General features: G+C 45.4%; 1 protein-coding gene across 1 annotated transcript in view; it reads right to left on the reverse strand.

The window, feature by feature from the left end:
* Positions 1–3009, reverse strand: part of TREH (trehalase) — a 50311-nt gene extending 47302 nt beyond the window's left edge. The window contains exon 1 of the mRNA XM_040425271.1: positions 2545–3009. Within this exon, the coding sequence (XP_040281205.1) occupies positions 2545–2639 (95 nt within the window). The 5' untranslated portion in view covers positions 2640–3009. The remainder of the gene's footprint in view (positions 1–2544) is intronic.
* Between the last annotated feature and the right edge of the window lie 22306 nt (positions 3010–25315).

Below are 25315 nucleotides of genomic sequence, written 5' to 3' on the forward strand. Positions count from 1 at the left end.
TACCACTTTTGCAGGAAGGCTATTCCATGCATCCACTACTCTCTCAGTAAAGTAATACTTCCTGATATTACTTTTAAACCTTTGTCCCTCTAATTTAAAACTATGTCCTCTTGTAGCAGTTTTTCTTCTTTTAAATATTCTCTCCTCTTTTACCTTGTTGATTCCCTTTATGTATTTAAAAGTTTCTACCATATCCCCTCTGTCTCTTCTTTCTTCCAAGCTATACATGTTAAGGTCCTTTAATCTTTCCTGGTAAGTTTTATCCTGCAATCCATGTACCAGTTTAGTAGCTCTTCTCTGAACTCTCTCCAAAGTATCAATATCCTTCTGGAGATATGGTCTCCAGTACTGCGCACAATACTCCAAGTGAGGTCTCACTAGTGCTCTGTAGAGCAGCATGAGCACCTCCCTCTTTCTACTGGTAATGCCTCTCCCTATACACCCAAGCATTCTGCTAGCATTTCCTGCTGCTCTATGACATTGTCTGCCTACCTTTAAGTCTTCTGAAATAATGACCCCTAAATCCCTTTCCTCAGATACTGAGGTTAGGACTGTATCACTGATTTTATATTCTGCTCTTGGGTTTTTACGTCCCAGGTGCATTATTTTGCACTTATCCACATTAAATTTTAGTTGCCAGATTTTTGACCATTCCTCTAGTTTTCCTAAATCCTTTTCCATTTGGTGTATCCCTCCAGGAACATCAACCCTGTTACAAATCTTTGTGTCATCAGCAAAAAGACACACCTTACCATCGAGGCCTTCTGCAATTTCGCGGATAAAGATATTAAACAATATGGGTCCCAGAACAGATCCCTGAGGTACCCCACTGGTAACAAGACCATGGTCTATATATACTCCATTGACTACAACCCTCTGTTGCCTGTCCCTCAGCCACTGCCTAATCCATTCAACAAGATGGGAGTCCAAGCCCAAAGACTGCAATTTATTGATAAGCCTTCTGTGTGGGACAGTATCAAAAGCCTTACTAAAGTCTAGATAAGCGATGTCTACTGCACCTCCACCATCTATTGTTTTAGTCACCCAATCAAAAAAATCAATAAGATTAGTTTGACATGATCTCCCTGAAGTAAACCCATGCTGTTTTTCATCTTTTAATCCATGGGATTTTAGATGTTCCACAATCCTCTCCTTAAGTATGGTTTCCATTAATTTCCCCACTATTGATGTCAGGCTTACTGGCCTATAGTTGCCCGATTCCTCCCTACTACCTTTCTTGTGAATCGGCACATTTGCTAATTTCTAATCTTCTGGGACGACTCCTGTTGCCAGTGATTGGCTAAATAAATCTGTTAATGGTTTTGCTAGTTCACCGCTGAGCTCTTTTAATAGCTTTGGGTGTATCCCATCAGGCCCCTGTGACTTATTTGTATTGATTTTAGACAGCTGACTTAGAACCTCTTCCTCTGTAAAGACACATGCATCAAAAGATTCATTAGTCTTCTTTCCTAACTGAGGTCCTTTTCCTTCATTTTCCTTCGTAAAGACTGAACAGAAGTATTCATTGAGGCAAGCGTAGATAGTCAGCTTTCAGATAGGATCGAGCTTACATCTGTAGGTTCTACCCAGTCTGAGTTATAAAGAGTTAAAATTGCCCTTCACCGGGCTGTGATCTCAACCAACCTGGAAAGGAAGGGGGGGGGGGGGCAGAGGCTGCAAAAGGATAGAAGCAGTATCTTTCCTCAGCCGTCTTCCATATACATGTCAAGGATTCCTTTTTTTGGATATTGTCACATGTACTACCAGTGTACCCCTTGTCTCATTGATTATAGTATTGTATTGTATGTCTGGCTGACTCTCCTGTTATGTGTAGTCCGGCTGTAGGCCAGATTTTAGTTCATTATTAATAAAAGGTATATTTTAATTGGGAAGGTGTTCTAGTGCATTATATATATATTTAGCAAGAAATCAAAATATAGGCAAAATAATATAAATACATATATTGTGTATATAGATAGATATGAGATAGATAGATAGATAGATAGATATCTTAACACCCACTTCCCCCTGCCCCCAGCAGTCACATAAAAATTGGAAAAACGCTCCTGAGAATGTCAACAATGTTTACTGTAGATTTTGATTGATGGGTGAAGGGAGATTTATAACATGCACAGAAGTCCATATAACGTTCCCAGGTCATGTACAGGTAAAACAGGTGGAAAGATACTGCTTCTATCCTTTTGCAGCCTCTGCCCCCACCCCCCCTTCCTTTCCAGGTTGGTTGAGATCACAGCCCGGTGAAGGGCAATTTTAACTCTTCATAACTCAGACTGGGTAGAACCTACAGATGATCAGCTTTAAAACAAGACCAAAAAACTGTAGTCCAGTGACAGCCTAAGATATAGCCCTCATAATTCCCCCATTCCCATTCTGCATACAAACAGTTCCCAAGCAGTGTTTGTTCAAAACAGTATTTTCCTGCCTGCACTAACACTGTTTGGAATGAACAGTGATTGGAGGGATGTTAAACAAATTTCTAATTAATATTTCTAGTAGAAATTGCAAATGATGTTACATATTTACCTGTCACATGGAGGAGGAAGATCTTCAGTACGAACATTTTTCCCTAAGGCACAGAGTACCACCAAGAATGCCAGCCACCCTCTTGTCCATTCCATGTTATTCCTCAGACAGTGCAACAAAATGAAAAACAAGTTCCTTCTGAAAAGCCGCTGTGCGAGTTATGACCTATGATTTCTTTTGGCTTTCTTCCCTGTGTCTACTTTCTAATACACCCTGTGCTCTGTCATTTTTTTTTCTAGACAACCTGATGTTCTGATCTAAGTACAAAGTTTCAGGGTAATAAGATGGGCAGATATTTTTTCTTTAATGGGTAGAGATCTACGATTCTGCAAGTTGTTTCCATTCAAAACAGGTTCAGTGACACAAAACAATAACCACTAAGCATTTTTCACTGTTTGCTCGTTTCTGCAATCGTTGCTTGTTTGCTCCTAGAGCATTTCCACACTGCTAATGATTGGCAAATTTCCGATTAGATGATTTAGTGTTAACTAACGGTCATCTTTCAGTCAGGCAGATTGGTCCAGCTTCACGGTATTAAAGGACTATCCTCATGTTTAGAATACTGGGCTGGACTTAATCAGAACAATATTTTTTGTGGGATTAACCCCTGTAAGTAACCCAGGGTAGCATTGATTAGCATTAGTGTAGTGAGTGGTTATTGGGGCCCAGTTGCAACTGTGATCTCGATAGCTCCGATACTGGGGGGGACGGATCTCTAGAGGTCACTGACTTAATAATCTGGAGAGTATATCACTGTGTAATTCTCAGGAGGTGGAGGGGACAGAGCAATCTTTTGCATCTTGATATATCTGCACATGTAAAATTCATCCCATCGATAAGGAAAAGTAGAATTTATTGGAAGGCGCAGAATAAATCCATTTCCTCCTCCTTCATGAACACTCAGGATTTGGCCTCAGGAAACATAACGTTTGGAACCAGAAAGATTTTCTCCAGACATTAGGTAATGATGACCCACAAACAATTAAAAAGCCAAGAAGAAGTGGAGAAGTTGTGTGGACGGAGAAGTCGCCATTATCGCAGCACAGTGGACCTTCAGAGCGTGGTGGTGCCTGGTGGTTTTCTCATGGATGGTGGACAGTGTCCTAAATGCAGAAAGTGATGGAGATTACAGGGTACTTCAAGGTTCCACTGCAGGGGGTGGGGGGATCAGTGGCGGGGCATTGTTTTGGGCCTTCTAATGATTAACATAATGGAGTGATTTGGGAGCTTCTAATGAGTAACATAAAGTTGTGTTAAGTAAGGTATTTTTATTGCCAGAATCCAAGTGGCTGAGAAGTAATAACCTGGAACACCAGAGACACTTGACTAAAAATAAAACTTGAAAACCCAGCAGTAATAAACTTTGTGAAAAACATTGGAATTTTGTGTAATAGTCAACTTCAGCAGTGTAATGGATTATCCTTTTATGTTCAAAGTCCACCACAAAGTCTACAACATTGAGGAATATTTACAGAGCTAAATGTGCCAGAATTTTAGCCTGGTTTTCCAATCGTAAAGAAAATCTGTGATGTCTGACTGCAGATCATCCAGATCATCCGTGACTCCAGCAATATGTTTTACTTTCTTTTAGCCTCTCCTGGAGCTCACAATCTACAATCAGTATGTCTTTGGAGAGTGGGTGAAAACCAGAGTACTCACCAAACTCCATGCAGATGTTGTCCTTGGACAGATTCAAACCCATTGAGCTGCACTACTTCTGGGCAACAAAACTAATGACCGCTGGAGACATGCAATATGCGTTGGAGTTCTATGAGGACATGACAGGTCTTCTATAACTGTATATGGACAGAAGTAGCTCTTAAATCATTGAATTCAGGTGATTCATTCAGTCCCGTTGCCACAGGTGTATAAAATCCAGCCTCTAGCCATGCAGTTTGCCTTTACAAACATTTGTGAAAGTATGGCTCCTTCTTAAGAGCTCACTGAATTCCAGGATGGTCCTGTAATAGGACAGCTGCCACAAGTCAGTTTGTGACATTTCTTCTGACCTAGATATTCCACCATCAACTGCGAATGGTATTATTACAAAGAGGAAACATTTAGGAACCACAGAAACTCAGCCACACAGGAGAGACCACGTATATTTATAGAGCGTGGTCACCGAATGTTCAGTAACATAGTGCATAAAAGTCACCAATGTTCTGCTGACTCCATAACTGCAGAGTCCAAACCTCCCCTGGCTGTAACATCAGCACAAAAACTGCTCTGTGCCTGGAGCTTCATGGCATGGTTTCCATGGCCGAGCAGCTGCATGCAAGTCTTACATCACCAAGCACAATGCCAAGAGTCAGATGGAGTGGTGTAAAGCCTGCTGCTACAGGACTCTGGAGCAGTAGAAACATGTTCTGAATTTTTTGTAATGAATCACACTTCTCTATCTGGTAGTGTTATGGACTGGGCTTGGTTTAGAGAATTCCAGGAGAACATTACCTTCCTGACTGCATTGTGCCAACTGTAAGCTTTGGTTGCAGAGGGATAATGCTGTGGGGGTGTTCTTCAGGGCCTTGGCCCCTTAGTTCCAGTGAAGGAGAATCTTAATTCTTCTGCATACCAAGACATTTTAGGCAACTGTAGACTTCCAATTTTGTGGCACCCATTTGGGGATCATCCTTTTCTGTTCCAGCATGACTGTGCCCCATTGCACAAAGAAAAGTCCATAACGACATGGTTGGGTGAGTTTGGCGTGGAAGAACTTGACTGAATCCTGACCACAACCCCATCCAACACCTTTGGGGTGAACTAGAATGGAGATTGTGAGTCAAGCCTTCTCATCTACCATCAGTGTCTGACCTCCTCTGAATTAATGGTAAAAAAAATTCACCTAGACAATACAAAATCTTGTAGAAAGCCTTCTCAGAAGAGTCTAAGCTCTTGTAGCTACAAAGGGGGGGCTAACTCTATATTAATGTGTATGGATTTAGAATGGGATGTCATAAAAGCTCCGGTAGGTGTAAAGCTCCATATAGTATATACAGGGGTGCGCCTAGCCTTTTTGCTACCTGAGGCAAAAACTGAAACGGCCCCCCCCCCCTCCCCTTGCCAAATGCCAATTTCTTAACCTATCCCCTTTGCCACAATGAAAGCGCTCATTGCCCATGGCCCTTCCGCTGCCCCCTCTTGTCACTACCTGCTGCTGCCTCACCTGGCCTCATTGGTGGTACATCCTTGAGTATATAGTAAAGTAAAGCTCCATATAGGTAAGCTATGCCATCACTTTATGATCAGTGGTGGTCTGACTTTTAGAACTCCCACCAATCCTAAAAATTAAAATGAATAGCACTGGTTTAGTGATGCATCCACTTCCTAGCAATGCCTCTCAGGGTGCCGCTGTGCCCTGAAAATCGTTAAGGGGATCTGCATTCCCTTAATTCTCATAACTGGCGGTGGTCCCAGAGGTCGGATCCACACTAATCATAAAGTCATGGCATATCCTAGCAATACGTCATCACCTTATAATATAGAAATACCCCTTAAGTTCTTAAGTTAAGCAGTAAAAGCACGCTGGAAAGATCGAATAATCATGAATACATATGCAATACATATATACATTGCAGAAATGTATGCAACTGAAAAAACAATTCCATGAATCTGAATGGGGTTGTTTCTGCAGCATGGTCATGGATTTCTGCAAGCCCCATTCAAATCAGTAGGACAGCCGCAGAAATTTCTCTAACAATTCTATCAATTTGTACAAAGTGGGGGTCATTCATTTTTACTTCGGTCTTTCATAGCCCCCGGGCGATGCCAATTTATGACAAGGTACAGGCCTTGTCGTAAATTAGGCTCGTCCTCCGGCAGTTTGTGTGTCTAAATTGAAATCTACTCCAGCCCCTAGCTGTTATTTACATCTGTAAACCGATGGCCCACCACTCCCCAGTGGCAAGGATGAAGTAAAACCGTCATGTGCGCTTAAATTTAGGCACAAAAAGTTGCAAAATAGGTTCTTATGACTTTTTTAATGCCAAAAACTGGCATAGGGGGTCATGATAAATGACTCTCAGTGTGTTCCATAATGCACTATAGACTTTACAATGACATAGGGCTGCAAACAAAAATGTTATAAAACGAAGTTAGCGACACCTCGAAAACATAACAACGGCAAAAGTGCTCTAAAAAAAACTATGTGTGAAATCACCTTGTTGCAGTGATCTTCAACCTCTCTCCACCATCTATTGTGAACTATATTTCCCAGCATGCCCTGACAGCTGCAAGCTTTCATATATTCGGAGCTTCACGCGTACCGGTAGTTTTTTTTAGTGGTGTTTTCTTCATTTTTGCATTTTTGGTTCTGTTTTTTGCAATTGTATTTTTGGTCTCTCTTTTTGCTGTAAGAACGCCAGCTCCAGGTGTTAGCTGAAGGTCTATGGGAAATATGAAATGTAGGACACACAAGAGTTTTTTTGCACCTGGTGTTTTTATTCATTAGGAGGCGTTTTTGTCTTTCTGGCTTCTTTTAAAAAACGTAGAGTGCTGAAGCTCTTGGTGTTTTTTAAAAATGTTTTGCTGACAGTGACACCGTCTCTATAGTAGAAAAAAAAAGCTGTACAGAGGGGTAGAGGACCCTGCCCGCAAGAGCTTACAATCAATAAGAATGTACTCTTAGTAGCTCACTTATCACTGTCATTAGAGATGAGCGAATTTCATATTTTGAAATTCGTTCACACTTTGTTGGTAAAAGGTGAATTGTGTTATGGATTCTGTTACCACGGACCATAATGCAATTCTATGACAGAATGCATAACGGAATGCCTTTAGATCCGTTTTCAGCTTATAGACTTCTATTGTAACGGAATGCCTCTAAAGGCCTCAATATTCTGACAATGTGTTGTGCTCAATGGCTCCATGTAACAATGACAGCCTGTATTGAACTGTGTACTTACTTCAGACTCTCATCAGACAGTGATCAATTCAGCTGCTTAGGAATGTGTGAAGAATCCAGATTAATTTATTCAACCTGAAATCTTGTAGTTATGCACCAAAACAGTAAGTGAAAAGATGATAATTTGGCAGAGTTGAGCAACACATGTAAACAGCAGTGAAGATAACATAAAATGGCTACTACTATTGTCAAGAAGGAGGCAACAAGAATAGGGCAACATACAGGAAGACAAGAGGGATAAACTTATGCAGGAATACAATGCAATACAAAAATTACACTAATGATAATGAACCATGAGACATTGGACATGACACTCCCCGTCTGAAATCTTTGGATGTTACTATAATGTATGTGAGCGAAATCTTCTATATAAGTCTCTGAACTTAGAACAAGAGAAAAAACATGAAATAATAACAGTATATATAAAAACAAAATGGCTGCACACCAATATACATACAAACAATAGAGCTAAGAAATGGGGGTCATTCTAAATAAAAGTGGTACAATACTGACTATAAATGAGTTAATGGAAGCTCTTAGCGCACATATTTAATCAAACGTTTGTCGGGCCCATCTACCAGGTGTCAAGGTGGCTTCCGCAGATGGGTCCCTAACACTAAATATACTGCCTCTCTTTGGACATACCTAAGTCTACAATATTCATGGCAGTGTAGAGACCAGCTACATACGTACTCTGCTGTCTGTAGACTTAGGTAAGTCCAAAGAGAGGCAGTATATTTAGTGTTAGGGACCCATCTGCGGAAGCCACCTTGACACCTGGTAGATGGGCCCGACACACGTTTGATTAAATATGTGCGCTAAGAGCTTCCATTAACTCATTTATAGTCGGTATTGTACCACTTTTATTTAGAATGACCCCCATTTCTTAGCTCTATTGTTTGTATGTATAATGGTGTGCAGCCATTTTGTTTTTATAATTATGTTTGCTTCATGGATATGCACCTGTGATTCTGAAGGTTCTAGTCTAAATTCTCTTGTAGTATAATAACAGTATAGTCACACTCTGGAACAACAGTTTCTGAAGAAGGTAATCCAGTAGGGTAACAAGTTCCAAGGAAAAACCCATCTTCAGATTGGGAAAGTTGCAACATGCCAACACTTCCATCAACTCACCTTGTAATCCAATGGTAAATGTTTTGAAGTACGATGCAGCTGGAAGTTCCTTATGGTAGGCTTCCTTCTTCAGGTGTCATTCTCCTTATAGTAAGTTCTTTACTGTTTACACTGACTAATGACTTCTTCTGCAAGTTTAATATCTGCAACTGAAGGGTGGTCCTTAAAGATGTGCCAACCGCGGCAGCCAAAAGACGTGTCCTGTGCATCGATCAATGTGGATTAGACGAGCAATAGCTTGTACAAGAGATGACCATCTTGAGAAATGCTGAAAGCAATGTGTCTTGAGCCTTAATTTAGGAATCACTGTAGTATAGAGTGTAGAGTTTATAGGTCTAATTTTGTGGTCAGACTCAGGTTCCACCAATTCATAACTGGCATCAGCAGGTAATGAACTGCTGAAACAAGAAACTTGGGGTGACAGCAATATGTAATCAACGAGGCCTGAAACAGGAGCAGACCTTGTTCCGCGGTCCGCTAGATTGAGGTCAGTGGAGATGTAATGTCACTGTTTAGGAGTGGAGAAGCTTCTGATACGTTCAGCTCTATTGTAAATGTATGAGTAAAATTGTCTTGTTTGGTTGTATATGTATCCAAGTACAACCTTACTATCGGTGTAGAACGTAAATGAATCAATAGTAGTGTCCATTTCATCCTTTATTACCTCAGTCATTTCTATCGCTAGGATGGCTACGCAAGGTTCGAGTCTTGGAACAGCGTGTGCAGGCTTTGGAGTTAGTTTGGCCCTTCCCAAGAGAAATCCACAATGTGGCTTGCTGTTAACTTCAGACACCCTCAGGTAGGCTACTGCAGCTACGGCCTCAATGGGTGCATCCGAGAAGATATGAACTTCCTTTCTGACAGCAGCTGTAAGGGAAATGGGAACATAGCAACGTGGTACTTGAAGTTGCTCCAACACTTTTAGACTTCTTCCATGCCTCCCATTTGTGTTGTTTTTCAGTAGGTAGCGGTGTGCCCCAGTCTACATTCTCTGCAGTTGACTGTTTCAGAAACACCTTGCCATGAATCCATCTGAGCTATGAATCCAAGAGGATTGTAGAAACTATTCACAACAGACAAAATTCCCCGCTTAGGCCTCTTGCACACGAACGTCCACCGTGGGGAAGCCGCAGCGGATCGCGGACCCATTCACTTTAATGGGTCCATTAACCGGCCGTTCCACAAAAAGATAGGACATGTTCTATCTTATTGCGGAACAAAGGTACAGGACGATACCACACGGAAGCACTCCACAGTGCTTCCGTAGGGTTCCGTTCCGTGCTTCCGTTCCGCACCATTCCACATCTCTGGATTTGCGGACCCATTGAATGGTGCCCGTGTATTGCAGATCCGCAAATGCGGTCCGCAATACGGCAACGAAGTTCGTGTGCAATAAACCTAAAGATAAATAAAGTGAGAGGTTTGTCACAGGCCGACACTTGGAATGTGAATGTATCTTGCGCACAGCAAACCTAGGCTGCATTGAATAATAGGGGAATCAGAACCAAGATGTTTTAATATATGTAAATTGACCTCTAGATGTAACGGGCTTTTCCTCTGCTTTCTCTGCAACTGCCGTGCCCTCTCCACTTTGATTGACAGTTCTAGGCGTGATGTTTTCACTGCTGGTCCCTGTCAATCAAAGTGGAGTGAGTACAGCATTTGCACATATGCACAAGCTAACAGTCTGTGTCCCTTTTTTCTATGTGCCTCAGTTTTTGTAAAAATTTACTTTTATTTTATGCAAATGAGCCCCAGTGAAACGGCTAGGGCAGCGCTAAAGCCCGCCCATCAGAGCCGGTGACGTCACCGAACACACTGCCGGGAGAAAGCTTCCACCCGGCAGTGTGTGATTGTAAATAAAAGAGCCCTTGCAAAGGAGAGCATCGGAGCATGAACTGCTCCGATGCTCAAGTCAGGGCGGCTGCCAGGGTGAAATTATGGGTATGTCCAGGTTCAACTCTGAACCCGGACGACTCCTTTAAGCAACAGTACATGCATGGGCTGATCTTTCTACAGAAAGTGTTGCTAAAGAAACTGTTAAGATAGAGAGAGACAAGATTGAGTTCATGGTGACTTCTCTCACATCACAGTTCCAGTATACAGTTGCAAGAAAAAGTATGTGAACCCTTTGGAATGATATGGATTTCTGCACAAATTGGTCATAAAATGTGATCTGATCTTCATCTAAGTCACAACAATAGACAATCACAGTCTGCTTAAACTAATAACACACAAAGAATTAAATGTTACCATGTTTTTATTGAACACACCATGTAAACATTCACAGTGCAGGTGGAAAAAGTATGTGAACCCCTAGACTAATGACATCTCCAAGAACTAATTGGAGTGAGGTGTCAGCCAACTGGAGTCCAATCAATGAGATGCGATTGTAGGTGTTGGTTACAGCGGCACTGCCCTATAAAAAACACACACCAGTTCTGGATTTGCTTTTCACAAGAAGCATTGCCTGATGTGAATGATGCCTCGCACAAAAGAGCTCTCAGAAGACCTACGATTAAGAATTGTTGACTTGCATAAAGCTGGAAAGGGTTATAAAAGTATCTACAAAAGCCTTGCTGTTCATCAGTCCATGGTAAGACAAATTGTCTATAAATGGAGAAAGTTCAGCACTGCTGCTACTCTCCCTAGGAGTGGCAGTCCTGTAAAGATGACTGCAAGAGCACAGCGCAGACTGCTCAATGAGGTGAAGAAGAATCCTAGAGTGTCAGCTAAAGACTTACAAAAGTGTCTGGCATATGCTAACATCCCTGTTAGTTAATCTACGATACGCAAAACACTAAACAAGAATGGATTTCATGGGAGGATACCACAGAGGAAGCCACTGCTGTTAAAAAAAAAACATTGCTGCACGTTTACAGTTTGCACAAGAGCACCTGGATGTTCCACAGCAGTACTGGCAAAATATTCTCTGAACAGATGAAACCAAAGTTGAGTTGCTTGGAATAAGCACACAACACTATGTGTGGAGAAAAAGAGGCACAGCACACCAACATCAAAACCACATCCCAACTGTGAAGTATGGTGGTGGGGGCATCATGGTTTGGGGCTGCTTTGCTGCATCAGAGCCTAGACGGATTGCTATCATTGAAGGAAAAATGAATTCCCAAATTTATAAAGACATTTTGCAGGAGAACTTAAGGCCATCTGTCCACCAGCTGAAGCTCAACAGTAGATGGGTGTTGCATCAGGACAACAGCCAAAAGCATAGAAGTAAATCAACAACAGAATAGCTTAAAGGGCTTCTGTCACCCCCAAAACACATTTTTCATTTTTGGGCTTGTTAAAATCCTTATTGAATCACTATTCCCTATATAAGGCCCTTACCTTGGTCTGTGGCTTCCTTTCATTAAAAATCGATCTTTTAAAATATGCAAATGACTTCACTACCAGCAAGTATGGCGTCTACTTGCTGGTAGCCGCCGCATCCTCCTTTTACAAAAAAACGCCCCCTCCTCCTGTTGATTGACAGGGCCAGCGAGCGCTCTCCTCCTCCAGCTGGCCCTGTCAGCATTTCAAATCCCGCGCCTGTCTTCATTCGGCGCAGGCGCTCTGAGAGAAGGACGCTTGCCTCCTCAGCACTCCCTCAGTGCGCCTGCGCCGATGACGTCACCGAAAGAGCCAATTACTTTCCACATGATCTGTTTCTTTAATTCAAAACCTATTAGACATAATTGATGATTTAGGATTGGACTATGAGAACAGTATCCTCTGGTCAACCCAAGAAACCCTAGTCTGACACTGGTGGATGACAAATAGCAAATCTTGAGTAGTCAAGGCAGAATGCTGGCGCACAGAATAACTTCATGTTCTTGGTTTTGTTTTTGGATTTTTGATGGTGGATACACTTCAGGAGTTTGATCCTCCCACAGCATCTGCAGTGGGATTGAAAAGAAACCCAAGGGTACTGCTATAGAGAATGAGATGTTGCTCAAAATGATTCACTGGTTTAATTCTAAAGCAGCTTTAGGCCTACTTCAGGGAAGGAGGGAGAGAGGGAAGATAATCTTGAGTACAAGAAATCATACTAGGAGGAGATAACACCAGGAGCATGGTCATATGATTGCATTCGAGACTAGATTACAGAGGCTTTTGAGCTACCGACAGAAGATTAGGAAAATACCTTTTATCTGGGCCAATGATCAAGGCAATTATCGGAAAGAAGCATTTCTTGGAACGTTCCTTCCCAAATGATAATTGTCCTGTGTAAAAGTGCTGCTGATCACACAATGAACAAGCAAAAGCTTGTTCAGGTGAAAGCATCATTGTGTGGTCACCTAAATCATCGGTTCTAGGCAGCAGATCACTCTAATCAGTGATCTGCTCCCCAGAAACAATGAATGTGTATGGAGATTAGAAATCATTCTAGCTGTGTCGGCCTTGTGCCTTAAGTGATACGTCTAGGTACTGCAAATTTTAAAGATCTGAAAACCTCCTTTAGGGCTGAAAACCTCAGATGAGCGCTGTAAACAGGGCCGGATTAAGTCTGGTGGGGGAACCCAGAATTTGAGTCTTTATTATAGCTGGGAGAATGAGGGTGTCCCTGAGCTCCATGTCTTTCTGCTGCTGACACATCCCCTAACCTCCACCTGCCAAAGTTGCTGTTTGTCCAGCATGGTCGCCAGTCCATAGTCTAGTGTAAATGCTGCCATCAGTCAGTCCATAGTCTAGTATAAATGCTGGGGTCAGTCAGTCCATAGTCTAGTGTAAATGCTGGGGTCAGTCAGTCCATAGTCTAGTGTAAATGCTGTCATCAGTCAGTCCATAGCAGGGGCGTTGCTAGGGTCTGAAAAGATCTGGGGCCCAAGCCCCAATAAATATGGCCCAATTCTCTAAGTTGACACTCAACAGCTCCCCTCCTTCCCCAGCACACCGCATTTTACTGTACTTGCTATACAGCAGCACATGCCTGTCACATCCAGGGCCTACAGGTGATGCCTCCTCCGATGTAGAGCTTCTCTGTCATCATCTTATCTATTCGGTCCGGACAACTTCTCTCAGCCGCCTCCTCTCTGCAGAGTGTGATACACAGACATCTTAGCTTCCTCACATTTCTATCATCATCCCCCAACCTGGAGTTCCCACAGTGTTATCCTGCTGCTCGCTTGCTCCCCAATACCCCCAAATACTATCCTAAAGAAATATGAGTACCAAACAGATAGCCCCCCCCACCAGTAATAGTGCTCCTCATAGTCCCACCAATAGCAATTCCTATGTAAATAACATCAATCCCTCCCACAGCCGCCATCAACATACAGCTCCATGTAAATAGCATCACCCCCTCCCACAGCCGCCTTCTACAGTCACATGTAAATAACATCACCCCCTTCCATACCTGCCTTTAACACACAGTCCCATGTAAATATCACCCTGCCCCAACCACCTCCAACATGCAGCCTCATGTAAATACCATCACCCCCTCAACATTCAGTCCCATGTAAATATCATGCCTCCCTTCAGCCCTTATATACAGTCCCAGTTAAATAACCACAACTCCCAGCATTGCTCTGCCTCTCCCTTCACTTACCTCTCCTCGTGTACAGACCTCACCACAGCTTCTTCCCCACTATTCTCATCTTCACTGCCGTGCTCTCCTGCAATGGTCACATGATAGTGAGTGATATCATCGCAGGTCCTCAACCACTGCTTGTTTTAGTGGTCACATGACCTGTGATGTCATCACGGGTCCTTCAACTTTTCCAGTGCATTAGATTCAATTGAATTGCCTTCCTGGGACAAAACATCAGGGGCCCAGGCCCCAAATGTTTTAACCTAGCAATGCCCCTGGTGTAACAGTACAGCCTGGTTCACAGCAGCTCCCTGTGATGATACACTGGCTTACGCTCCAGCGTGAAACGCAGTGGCCGCTGGGCCGTCCTGTGACTCCACCCACTTACCTCCGGGCTTTAAATAGAAGACAGGTGCTAAGCAGGGTGTTCCACTAATGGAGTGCGCACCCTGCTAGCTCCATTGCATCTGAGGACTCTGTCCACATATCCAGACCTGGATCCCTAACAACATTGTGAAGGACTGCCTACCTTCTTGCCACTGGCTTCCCCACTGCTGGCTTCCTAGCCAGGACCAACTAACCGCAAGTATATGCCTGTTACCTGCTCTGATTAAGCTCCTGGAACTCAGAGTGGGGTGGTTCCTGCTGGTGTGAGGCGATATTCCCAAACCAACTCTGAACTCAGGACATGCTTTACAAACTCTGAACCTACTGCATATTATATACTAAACTGTGGTCATGCTATACTAACTCTGAACCTGCTGCATATTATATACTAAACTGAGGTCATGCTATACTAACTCTGAACCTGCTGCATATTATATACTAAACTGAGGACATGCTATACTCACTCTGCAAACTACTGCATACTACATACTAAACTGAGGACATGCTATATACTAACCCTGAACCTATGGCATACTATATACTAAACTGAGGGCATACTACATACTAACTCTGAACTGTGCACAAGCTGATACTAACTTGTGACTCCTGTAATACTGGGGAACCTTCCTTTCCAGCAGTAACTAATTGATGGATAGCGGTAAATGATTTTGTTACCCCAAACTCTCCGCCCAAGACTGAGAGAGACGCCTGGGGTACATACTGAGTAACCGCGAATCCCACAGCCAAAAACAAGGGCGGTGGGATAATAGTGGATGTCCATTGCTTCCGCAGTTGAGATCCTAACTGATCAACTAGGTGCGTTACACCTGGTCCCCTGCTGTAATCAGTCAGTCCATAGTCTAGTGTAAATGCTGTGATCAGTCAGTCAGTACTTAGTCTAATGTAAACGTTGCGATGTTAGTTCATAGTCTACTGTAAACACTGCAATCAGTCAGTCCATAGTCTAGTGTAAAGGCTGCAGTCAGTCCATAGGTTTGTGTAAATGCTGCAGTCAGTCCATAGTCTGATGTAAATGCTGCAGGCAGTGCACAATTCAGTCTAAATGCTGCAGTCAGTCTATAGTCTAGTGTAAATGCTGCAATCAGTCCATCATCTATTGTAAATGCTGCAATTAGTCCATACTCTAGTGTAAATGCTGCGGTCAGTCCACAGTCTAGAGTAAATGTTACAATCAGTCGATAGTCTAGTTTAAGTGCTGCAATAAGTCCATAGTCTAGTCTAAACGCTGCAGTCAGTCCATAGCCTGGTGTAAATGCTGCAGTTAGGCCATAATCCTAGAGTACACTCTGCTGTCACTCAGGATTCTCTTGGGGGCACAATGCAGCAGGGCTCTGTGGGGGGAAGTGTTGGTGTCACGGTGGGGAGTGGGGGAAACCCCCCACCGTGCGGTGTCAAAGGGAATCAGCCTGGCCAAAAGGAGTAATAAGGGAGCAGGTCACCTCCTAGGGCGACTCATACTCAGGATTCCTAGAGACCCTAAGTCGCCCTGGTAATCCCTCACCAAGGAGCAGGGAAGAGACGACCTGTTCATCCCAGTAATGGAAGAACAGGAGTCTCTATCTGAGGCCAGGCTGCAAGGAGAGGGGAACACATACAGCATAAGGAGATGGCAGGTAAGTGAAACCAATAACACACTTACCTGCCACAGACACACTGACTGGAACCCGTGCACTAGTGCTGGTGTACACACCAACATTAAAGGACATGGCACACACCACAAACCACACAGGAACCCAGGACACCCATAGCTGCAATAAACATAAGACAGGGGAATGTCTAGTAAACATGCTGGACACCAAACACCACCAGACATGTAACACCAAACTAGACATACCAACACCCTGAACATAACCCACTCTATACAAATAGGGACAGGAAGGGAAGGAGACACCAGGATAACATTGATGACCACAAGGGTGGCCCTCACTGGACAGATGGAACACCCTGGACTGGAGCAGAGCTCCAGCACCAACCACAACTGAAGTACAACTGACTCCAGCCAGGAAAAAACAGAAGATATAAGCAAAGTGACCACACCCAGTCAGGGAGTTAACCCTTACAGCACCAGACAGAGGGAGTGTGGCGGAACCCGCCTCGCCACTGGGCATTGGAGAGGCCTGGCTACCCGCCTCCTACCTACTGACTATGGCCCCTGGTGAATTTGTACGTTGAATGCAATTTGGGCATGTGGTATTTTGTATTGCTGTGTGTTGTGGACTGTATATATCTTGCTCTTGCTGTAATGTTTGCTAGGTTACAGGCATGGCTGTTCTGTGCCTCTTCTCCTCCCCCTTTTTCCTGTCCCATTGTTTCCCCCAGCAAGGTGTTGTCTCAGGGACACTGGGAGACCAGTAATCTAGCTGCTCTGTCCCTCCTCAATCTCCCATCAGCCCTTTCTATTGTCTGGCCCCACCCTTCCTGGTACCAGAGTCCTCTAGGTGCCCTATTGTATGTAAATGAGGCTGTTGGGGGGTTTAAAGTGGTGTGCTATGTCTAAATAAAGTGAGTTCCTGTTTTAACCCTCAAGGTGAAGTGTCGTCTCATTCTTGGGGGAGGATTGATTGCATGCTGTCCCAGTTTGACTGCTAGGAGTGTAAACCTATTCGTATGGTTTCCTATTCAACTGTCTACAGCATTCATATGCTTGAAGAGGATTTATATGCTTCTTCGGTTCGGTGATGGTGGTGTCTGCCAGAGTGCTTGGAAACCTCAGGAAAACGCTAGGAGCATCCGTCAACGGAGGTACTCAGTTTAGGGGTGCCAGGTGATCCGTTACATTGGTGGCAAGCAGTGGGATGGCGTCCTGGTGGGAGAGGAACAACACCCTAGAGACACAGGTATTATTATGGAGCGGCATAGAACCAGCGAGCCCCTGGACAACGCTCGAGGTAGAAAATGAATGTAACCGGAGGTTACAGAACCTCTGGGCACCACTGGTCAAGCCAATAGGAGAGGCAACCAGGTTGGACTGCAGAGAGAGCGCCCGACAAGAGATGTGGGAAGAAACCCTAGAAGGTGTCCAGCGTTGGCGAGGAGAGCATCTTCCCAGCAAGGAGCAGCGGTTACAAGCCAGAGTAGCCCTACGGATACCTATGCTGGGAGAACAGGCCCAGGAGGAATTGGTGATGCAACTTAATTCACTGGCATGGAGGGAACTGGGTCTCGGTGATGCATACCAAGCGCTACGTTGGTACGCGGTTCAGCGGGTTCCCGGAATGGCCAAATTTGACAAACCCGAGGGCAAGGATTATAATGGCCCTGGCTTATTATAGGGGGCCTTTGCAGAACCGGAATTTGGGAGTGTGGCAGAGTCACGGCTTTGGGACATATTTGACTACAGAGAGGCCGTGCTGGATCTCCCTATGGCCGAAGACCTAAGGCCAGACCTGATTGAACTGGCTGTCCAGGAATGGGAACTGGAGCAGGACTACCAGCACCTGGTCAGCTACAGTCAGTCACCCTATACCCTGCAAGTACCACCAGAGCAGTGGGAGATCGAACAGAATTATGCGGACTTATATGATCAAGTGACACCGCCTGTCTCTAACCTGATGGGGTTTATGGACTGTACACCATTGGGAGCGTGGAGTTTCGTTCCCCCTCCCCAACAACTAAGCCCGTCATCAGGAGACCTGCATTCGGTACCTCCTACTCCCCAACCAGCCCCAGAAATGAGGGACCTTATCGACTGGTCCTGGGAAGACCCACAGATGGCAGGTGGAGATGGGACCGAGATCTCTCTACCGGCCCTACAGGGATACTGGGCAGCCGGCCTAGATCTCCAACTCCAGATGGGGGTAATACAGGGAGAGAAGTGTGTCGTCCTTCCTTCCCAGCGGCAGAGTGCTTTACAGGGAGGGGAGACAGCCGGTTTCACTCCCCAGCGGCAGTGTGAACTACACAGAGTGGAGACAGCCGGTCTCACTCCACAGCGGCAGTGTGCTTTACAGGGAGGGGAGACAGTCGGTCTCTCTCCCCAACAGCAGCAGTACCAGGAGGAGGAGGTAAGCAACCCCTCCCCTCCACAGCCAACTCCAAACCAGGTACTGGGGTCAGTAGATGAGTCGTTAGCCCCCTCTGGCCCCCTCCCAGCAGAAGTGCTGGCATCTGGGCAGAGCACTGCTGGCCTCTGCCCTACTTGTCCCCTTACTACCCAGCAGGACTGTACTCCAGTCCCTCCAGCAGAAGAGCTGGCATCCGGGCAGAGCGCTGCTAGCCTCTGCTCCACCGACCCTCTTGTTACAGGGCTGGCTTGCACCCCCCTCACCCCAGCAGAAGAGCTGGCATCAGGGCAGAGAGCCGCTAGACTCTGCTCCACCGACCCCCTTGTTACAGGACTGGCTTGTACCCCCCTCGCCCCAGCAGAAGTGCTGGCATCAGTGCAGAACACCGCTGGCCGCTGTTCCCCAAGTAGCCCCAGCGGTTTGCCTAGCTGCACCAAGGGGAGACATTAAGCCCCACAACAGTGCAGATGGGACCGTAGTCTCTGTACCTGCACCACTGGAGATATGGACAGTCTGTCCTGGTCCACAACAACAGGACAATGTATTGGAAGGAGAGGCAGTCTGTTTTCCCCTACAACAAGGGAGGGTGGCGCAAAGAGAGGAGCCTGTTACTCCTTCCCCCCAGCAACAGCTTTGTTCAACCAGGGGAGAGGGCACCCTCGTTACCTTCCCCCCAAGCCATGGATCTACAACTGGGCACAAGCGGCAGGGGGCCATAGGGACAACTACACCCTTTGAGAAAGGCCGGCTGACTATCAGAGCCCCAGACCGACTGGAGGTCTGGAGTCTGGATAGTCTCAATGGGAAAGGGGAGAAATGTGGCGGAACCCGCCTCGCCACTGGGCATTGGAGAGGCCTGGCTACCCGCCTCCTACCTACTGACTATGGCCCCTGGTGAATTTGTATGTTGAATGCAATTTGGGCATGTGGTATTTTGTATTGCTGTGTGTTGTGGACTGTATATATCTTGCCCTGGCTGTAATGTTTGCTATGTTACAGGCATTGTTGTTCTGTGCCTCTTCTCCTCCCCCTTTTTCCTGTCCCATTGTTTCCCCCAGCATGGTGTTGTCTCAGGGACACTTGGAGACCAGTAATCTAGCTGCTCTGTCCCTCCTCAATCTCCCATCAGCCCTTGCTATTGTCTGGCCCCACCCTTCCTTGTACCATAGTCCTAGGTGCCCTATTGTATGTAAATGAGGCTGTTGGGGGGGTTTGAAGTAGGTGTGCTGTGTCTAAATAAAGTGAGTTCCTGTTTTAACCCTCAAGGTGAAGTGTCGTCTCATTCTTGGGGGAGGATTTATTGTATGCTGTCCCAGTTTGACTGCTAGGAGTGTAAACCTATTCGTATGGTTTCCTATTCAACTGTCTACAGCATTCATATGCTTGAAGAGGATTTATATGCTTCTTCGGTTCTGTGATGGTGGTGTCTGCCAGAGTGCTTGGAAACCTCAGGAAAACGCTAGGAGCATCCGTCAACGGAGGTACTCAGTCTAGGGGTGCCAGGTGATCCGTTACAGGGAGGCTACAACTTAAAGGGGAAGTGCACACACAAGCATACCAAACACGTAACCACCGGCAACAGCATGCATGGCAACCATGTCACGGCAATCACCCAGAAGGCCGAGACACTGCCACCTCATGCTCTCACAGCAACACGTTGCCGCGGGCCACCGCAAGTGTGGCAACAATGTCACAGTGTACACCATAGGCCGTGACACTTGGCAGGGAAACTGAAAGTGGCATGTATAACCGCCTCAGGTAGTGCGATCCTGCAGGCAAGTGGGGGCGGAAGCAGGACTGAGGAAAATGAGCGCTTTCATAGTGGAAGCGCTCATCTCTCTATATTCAACCTAAGGACGGTGATACAGCTAGATACTGTATTTGGGCACGGGAGCAACATCTCCCTGCCCCATTCCTTCTGATAGGCCTAAGTTCTGGTGCCTGTAGCCTATCAGAGGCCAGCGCACGCGGCACCATGACATGATCATCATCTCGCTGCCGGGCCGCATACGGCGGGGGACACATGCTGGAAGAGACTTGCACTGCTTCGCTGGCAGGTTCATGGCGGTAAGTATTTTATTTCATATAGAACCATGCTGTTGGGCCACAATGGGGAAAGGGGGAGAGGAGCACTATGGGGGCATCTACTTGGGGCGCTAAATAGGGGTATTTTGTACTGGCACACAGAAGTGGGCAGTTTTCGTACTGGCACATATTATGGGGGCACTATGGGGACATTGGCTCTACTGGAGGCACTAAGAGAAGGTATATTTGTACTGGCACACAGAATGGGGATATTTTTTGTATTGGCACACACTATAAGGCGTCTTTTTTTACAGGCACACATTTACCCTCCTAACAGTCACATTAAAATTTGAAAAACCCTCCCAAAAATGTCACTTTCTTATTGTAAATTTTTAATATGTGTCTGCAGTAAATCTTGTTGGCGTACAACTCAGGGGACACAATTGCATTTTTAACCTCTTAGTGACATAATTAATTTTAGTCTTAAGGGCCAATAATATTTCCCCCTTTGTGTTCCATCAGTCATAACTTCCCTGAGGCATTCAGTGTGTGGTAAAAATAATATAACTTTATTATGTGGGTCCGTACAATGATTATAATGTTACATTTCTATATATTTTTATTATTTTCCTTTTCCTCCTGCAGCCTGTCAGCTCTGAAACTGCTACCCCTCCTCTTCTAGACTAAAGGGGAGGGGGTGGCAGCTGCTTTAGCTGCTCAAATCTCTGGTTTGTTAGCAGCTAGCAACTGTATTGTTTGAAAGCTGACATTCCAAGCTTTCAAACAATACCAGAATGACAGCATTATCTTCACTACATAGGAAGCTATCACTGTTAAAAATTGAGATGCAGTGAATGCAGCTGAAAGTGAAAGTAAAAGCAGGGTTTACCTGGTTATTCCTGACTCGATTACTAACAGTGATATCTCCTGTTTATCTTGGTCTAATGCTATCATTATCAAACAAGACCAGTTCCATGCTTCTAGCTGCTACCAATCAGAAGATATCAGCAGCTAAAGCATCCCCACTTCTGCCCGAGCCAAGCCAGTTAGGTGGTTAAAGAGGACCTGTCACCACTCCTGACATGCTTGTTTTAATAGCTTCATGGATTCCCCATGTAATAACAATTCTGGAGAATCTTTTCTTATGGCTCTATGTTGTGCCATTCCTTTATTGTTTCTACTAGAAGTTATGAATGAATTGCTAACAGTCTGTAGTAAGGGTACACAGGTGTGGTAACAAGTTAGAGGTGTGTCCCTGCTCAGTCTGAAAATGGCAGCACTAATTGGATAAAGTGAGTCTGTGCAGGTACACCCCCCCCCCCCAACTGGTTACCACCCCTCTGTACCCTTACTGCAGACTGCTAGCAATTAATTCCTAACTTCGAGTAGAAATAATAAAGGAATGGCACAACATAGACATACGAATAGATGAGAATTGCTATTACATAGGGAATGCATGACGCTATTAAAACAGGCATGTCAGGGGTGGTGACAGACTCTTTAAGGGGGGCATTTTTGTACTAACACACATTATAAGGGGGTATTTTTTGTACTGGCACACATTATAAGAACTATTACTACTGGGGGGCATTATGGTGAGCTTTATTACTACTGTGGGACTAAGGGGAACATGATTACTATTATGGGCACTATGGGGGCATTATTACTTCTGGGCATATTGGAGAGAGATATGAAGAAACCTTGCCTGTGTCTCCCAAACATTTCTCCTCTCCTCCCCTCAGATCTCCTCCTCACTGATGACTTCACACGTCAGTGCGCGCAAGATTTGGGACTTTTTTTTCAATGAAGATGGCCATGATTGCAGAAAAAATTAATTCGCTACCATGAAGTGCGAGGAAATTTGGCCTAGTGACAAATCAAATTTTTCCTGCAATTCGGATCGAAGTCCACTTCGTTAACTTCGATTCGCTCAACACTAATGGTCATAAATGGCGTACACCCACACGGCAGCTTATTCTGAAAAGTTACCTAAAACAACAGTCACACTTTCAGAGCATCTGTAACTAATGCTTTGTGCAGAAAGCAAAAAAAAGCTTAAAAGGTAGTGTCAACATAATAAAATACTTGTAATTTTTAAGATTGTGATCTAGGGACATTTCAAATGACACTGTCAATTTAGGTCGGCTGGGCTACTTTCTAATGTGTATGGGAGGCTTCTGACTTTCCTCCCACAGATGATGTCAGGGGAAAGAAGGATTGGGCAGTTTGCCTTTTAAGAACCAACAGTGTGTGTGTACAGGAAGGTGGCCACTGAAAATGCATGTGTAGAGGGAAGTCGGGAGGTACAGCTGTTTTGCTGAAAGCTATTGTAGGTACATGGGCACCTTAAAGGGAGTCTTTCACCTAATCTGAGCGTTTTAGACCGCTTAGATCAGGTTATAGACTCTTTGACCCTCATTACAATGGTACCTTTGTTTTCTGTGTCCCTCGTCCAGATCATGAAAAAAAATGGGAACTGACCCGCACCTGCGCACTACTCTGCCCATTATAGGCAGTGGAACAGCTTTTCATATTGCGCATGCACCGGCCAACTAAAGACAGCCGGCCGGCGCATGCGCAATATGAAAAGCTGTTACTCTGCCCATAATGGGCAGAGCAGTGCATAGGCGCGGGCCAGATCCCAGCCTGACTTCTTCTCTTGCCGCTGGTGACGTCTGCCGGCTGGAGGTAATAATAGGACAGAAGGGCGGGCCAGAGAGCTGAAAGAGGTGTGTTTTTCTGGGCACATCGCCCAGTAACGCCGCCCCTGGGCACCTTCAGAAGCTCATTTGCATACGTTTAAAAAGTGGTTTTTTTCATGATATGGACGAGGGACACAGAAAACAAAGGTACCATTGTAATGAGGGTCAAAGAGTCTAAACCTGATCTAAGCAGTCTAAAACGCTCAGATTAGGTGAAAGACTCCCTTTAACCTGCTCAGGACCGCCGAACGCAGGATTGCGTCCTGGCGGCGGCAGGTTTATTCCTCTTGGACGCGCCGATGCGTCCTCTCGCGAGAGACGCGAGATTTCGAGCATAGCCGGCCCGCGCATGCGCAGTGCGGGCCGGGAACTGTTAGAGGAGAAGTTCGTCACCAGCCTGCCAGCCAATGATTATCGCTGGCAGGTTGGTGACTTTTAAAAAATCGAATCACAAGCCATCTAACACCTTATATTTATAAATATAATGTGTTAAATGGCTTCTGTGCTCTCTGCTGGTTCCTTTTCGTCGGTTGGTTCCAGCAGAGAGCACACATCACTGTAAGTACACAAAACACTATACATTTAGCCCCAGATCACCCCCCATCACCCCAATTAACCCCTTGATCACCCCTGTCAATCACTAGTGAAAGGGAAAAAAGTGATCAGTGTAAACTGTCACTTTTTTTTCCCACTAGTATTGACGGTTAGGTTTTAGGATAGTTTAGGTCCCTTTGGTAGGTAGTTAGCGTCGGTTAGCGCCCAGCCCACCGCACCGCAGTCACTGATTCGCTGATTAGCGTATTGCTAATCAGCATTGGTACTTTTATAGTATCTGTAAGTGATCAAAACTGATCACAGTCAGATCTATAATTGTATTAGTGTCACCTTAGCTCGCCCTCCACCCAAAACGCAGTGTTTGCCCGATCATGCCTGCACGGTCGCCCACACGTGCGTTCACCCACGCCCGCGGCGATAAAAAAAATCAGTTTTGATATTTTTTATCAATCGCAGCGGCTTCCTGTACTTCGCTAGCCTCCCATTTGTAAGACAGGCTTGCTTTTTTTCTTGGGTAGTCTCAGGGAATACCCCCTAAATTTAGTTGACCAAATGGCAAGTAAGGGGTATTCTTCTGAAGAGGCCTACAGGCTTCTGACACAGTCGGGTGAGGAATGGGAACCCTCATCTGACGAATCCAGCGGATCAGAATACGAACCTGTAGAAAGCAGTGGCAGTCTGACCCAAAGTTCGGGCGATGAGGTTGAGGTCCCTGATACCACCAGGCGTACCCGGCCCCATGTTGCTAGACCACAGGTTGCGCAAGGATCCGCTTCAAGGGCAGCAGAGTGGGGCTGGCACTGTCGGATTACGTGGTGAGGCATACACCAGCAGCGCAGCCCATCCTGGACCTAGTACCAGCACTGCCGTACAACATGGTGAAGTGGCGAGCACAAGAAGGGCAGTTGAAGCTGGTACGGTGGCACGTGCATTAGTTCCCCCGTCGCAGCCACCGCACAGACAGGGCCGTAGAGCCCCTAGAGTCCCTGAGGTGCTGACAAACCCTGATTGGCAGCCCCCAACTTCAGCCGCACCAGTAGTTCCCCCTTTCACCGCCCAGTCTGGAGTTCGGGTTGAGACAGCTCAGATCGGATCGGCACTGGGGTTTTTTGAGCTGTTCTTGACTGCAGAGCTCTTGGACTTAGTCGTGGCAGAAACAAATCGGTATGCCACTCAATTTATAGCCGCCAACCCGGGAAGCTTTTATGCCCACTCTTTCCGGTGGAAACCCATCCAAGTTTCTGAATTTAAAACTTTTCTGGGCCTTCTCCTCAACATGGGCCTGACAAAAAAGCATGAATTGCGGTCATATTTGTCCACGAACCAAATTCATCACATGCCCATGTTCTCTGCTGCCATGTCCAGGACACGATTTGAGACCATCCTGCGTTTCCTGCACTTTAGTGACAACAGCACCTCTCGTCCCAGAGGCCACCCAGTTTTTGACCGGCTCCACAAAATTCGGCCCCTCATAGACCACCTTAACACCAAATTTGCAGATTTGTATACCCCT

Source organism: Bufo bufo, chromosome 1 (assembly GCF_905171765.1).
Source record: "Bufo bufo chromosome 1, aBufBuf1.1, whole genome shotgun sequence".
Lineage (NCBI taxonomy): Eukaryota > Metazoa > Chordata > Amphibia > Anura > Bufonidae > Bufo > Bufo bufo.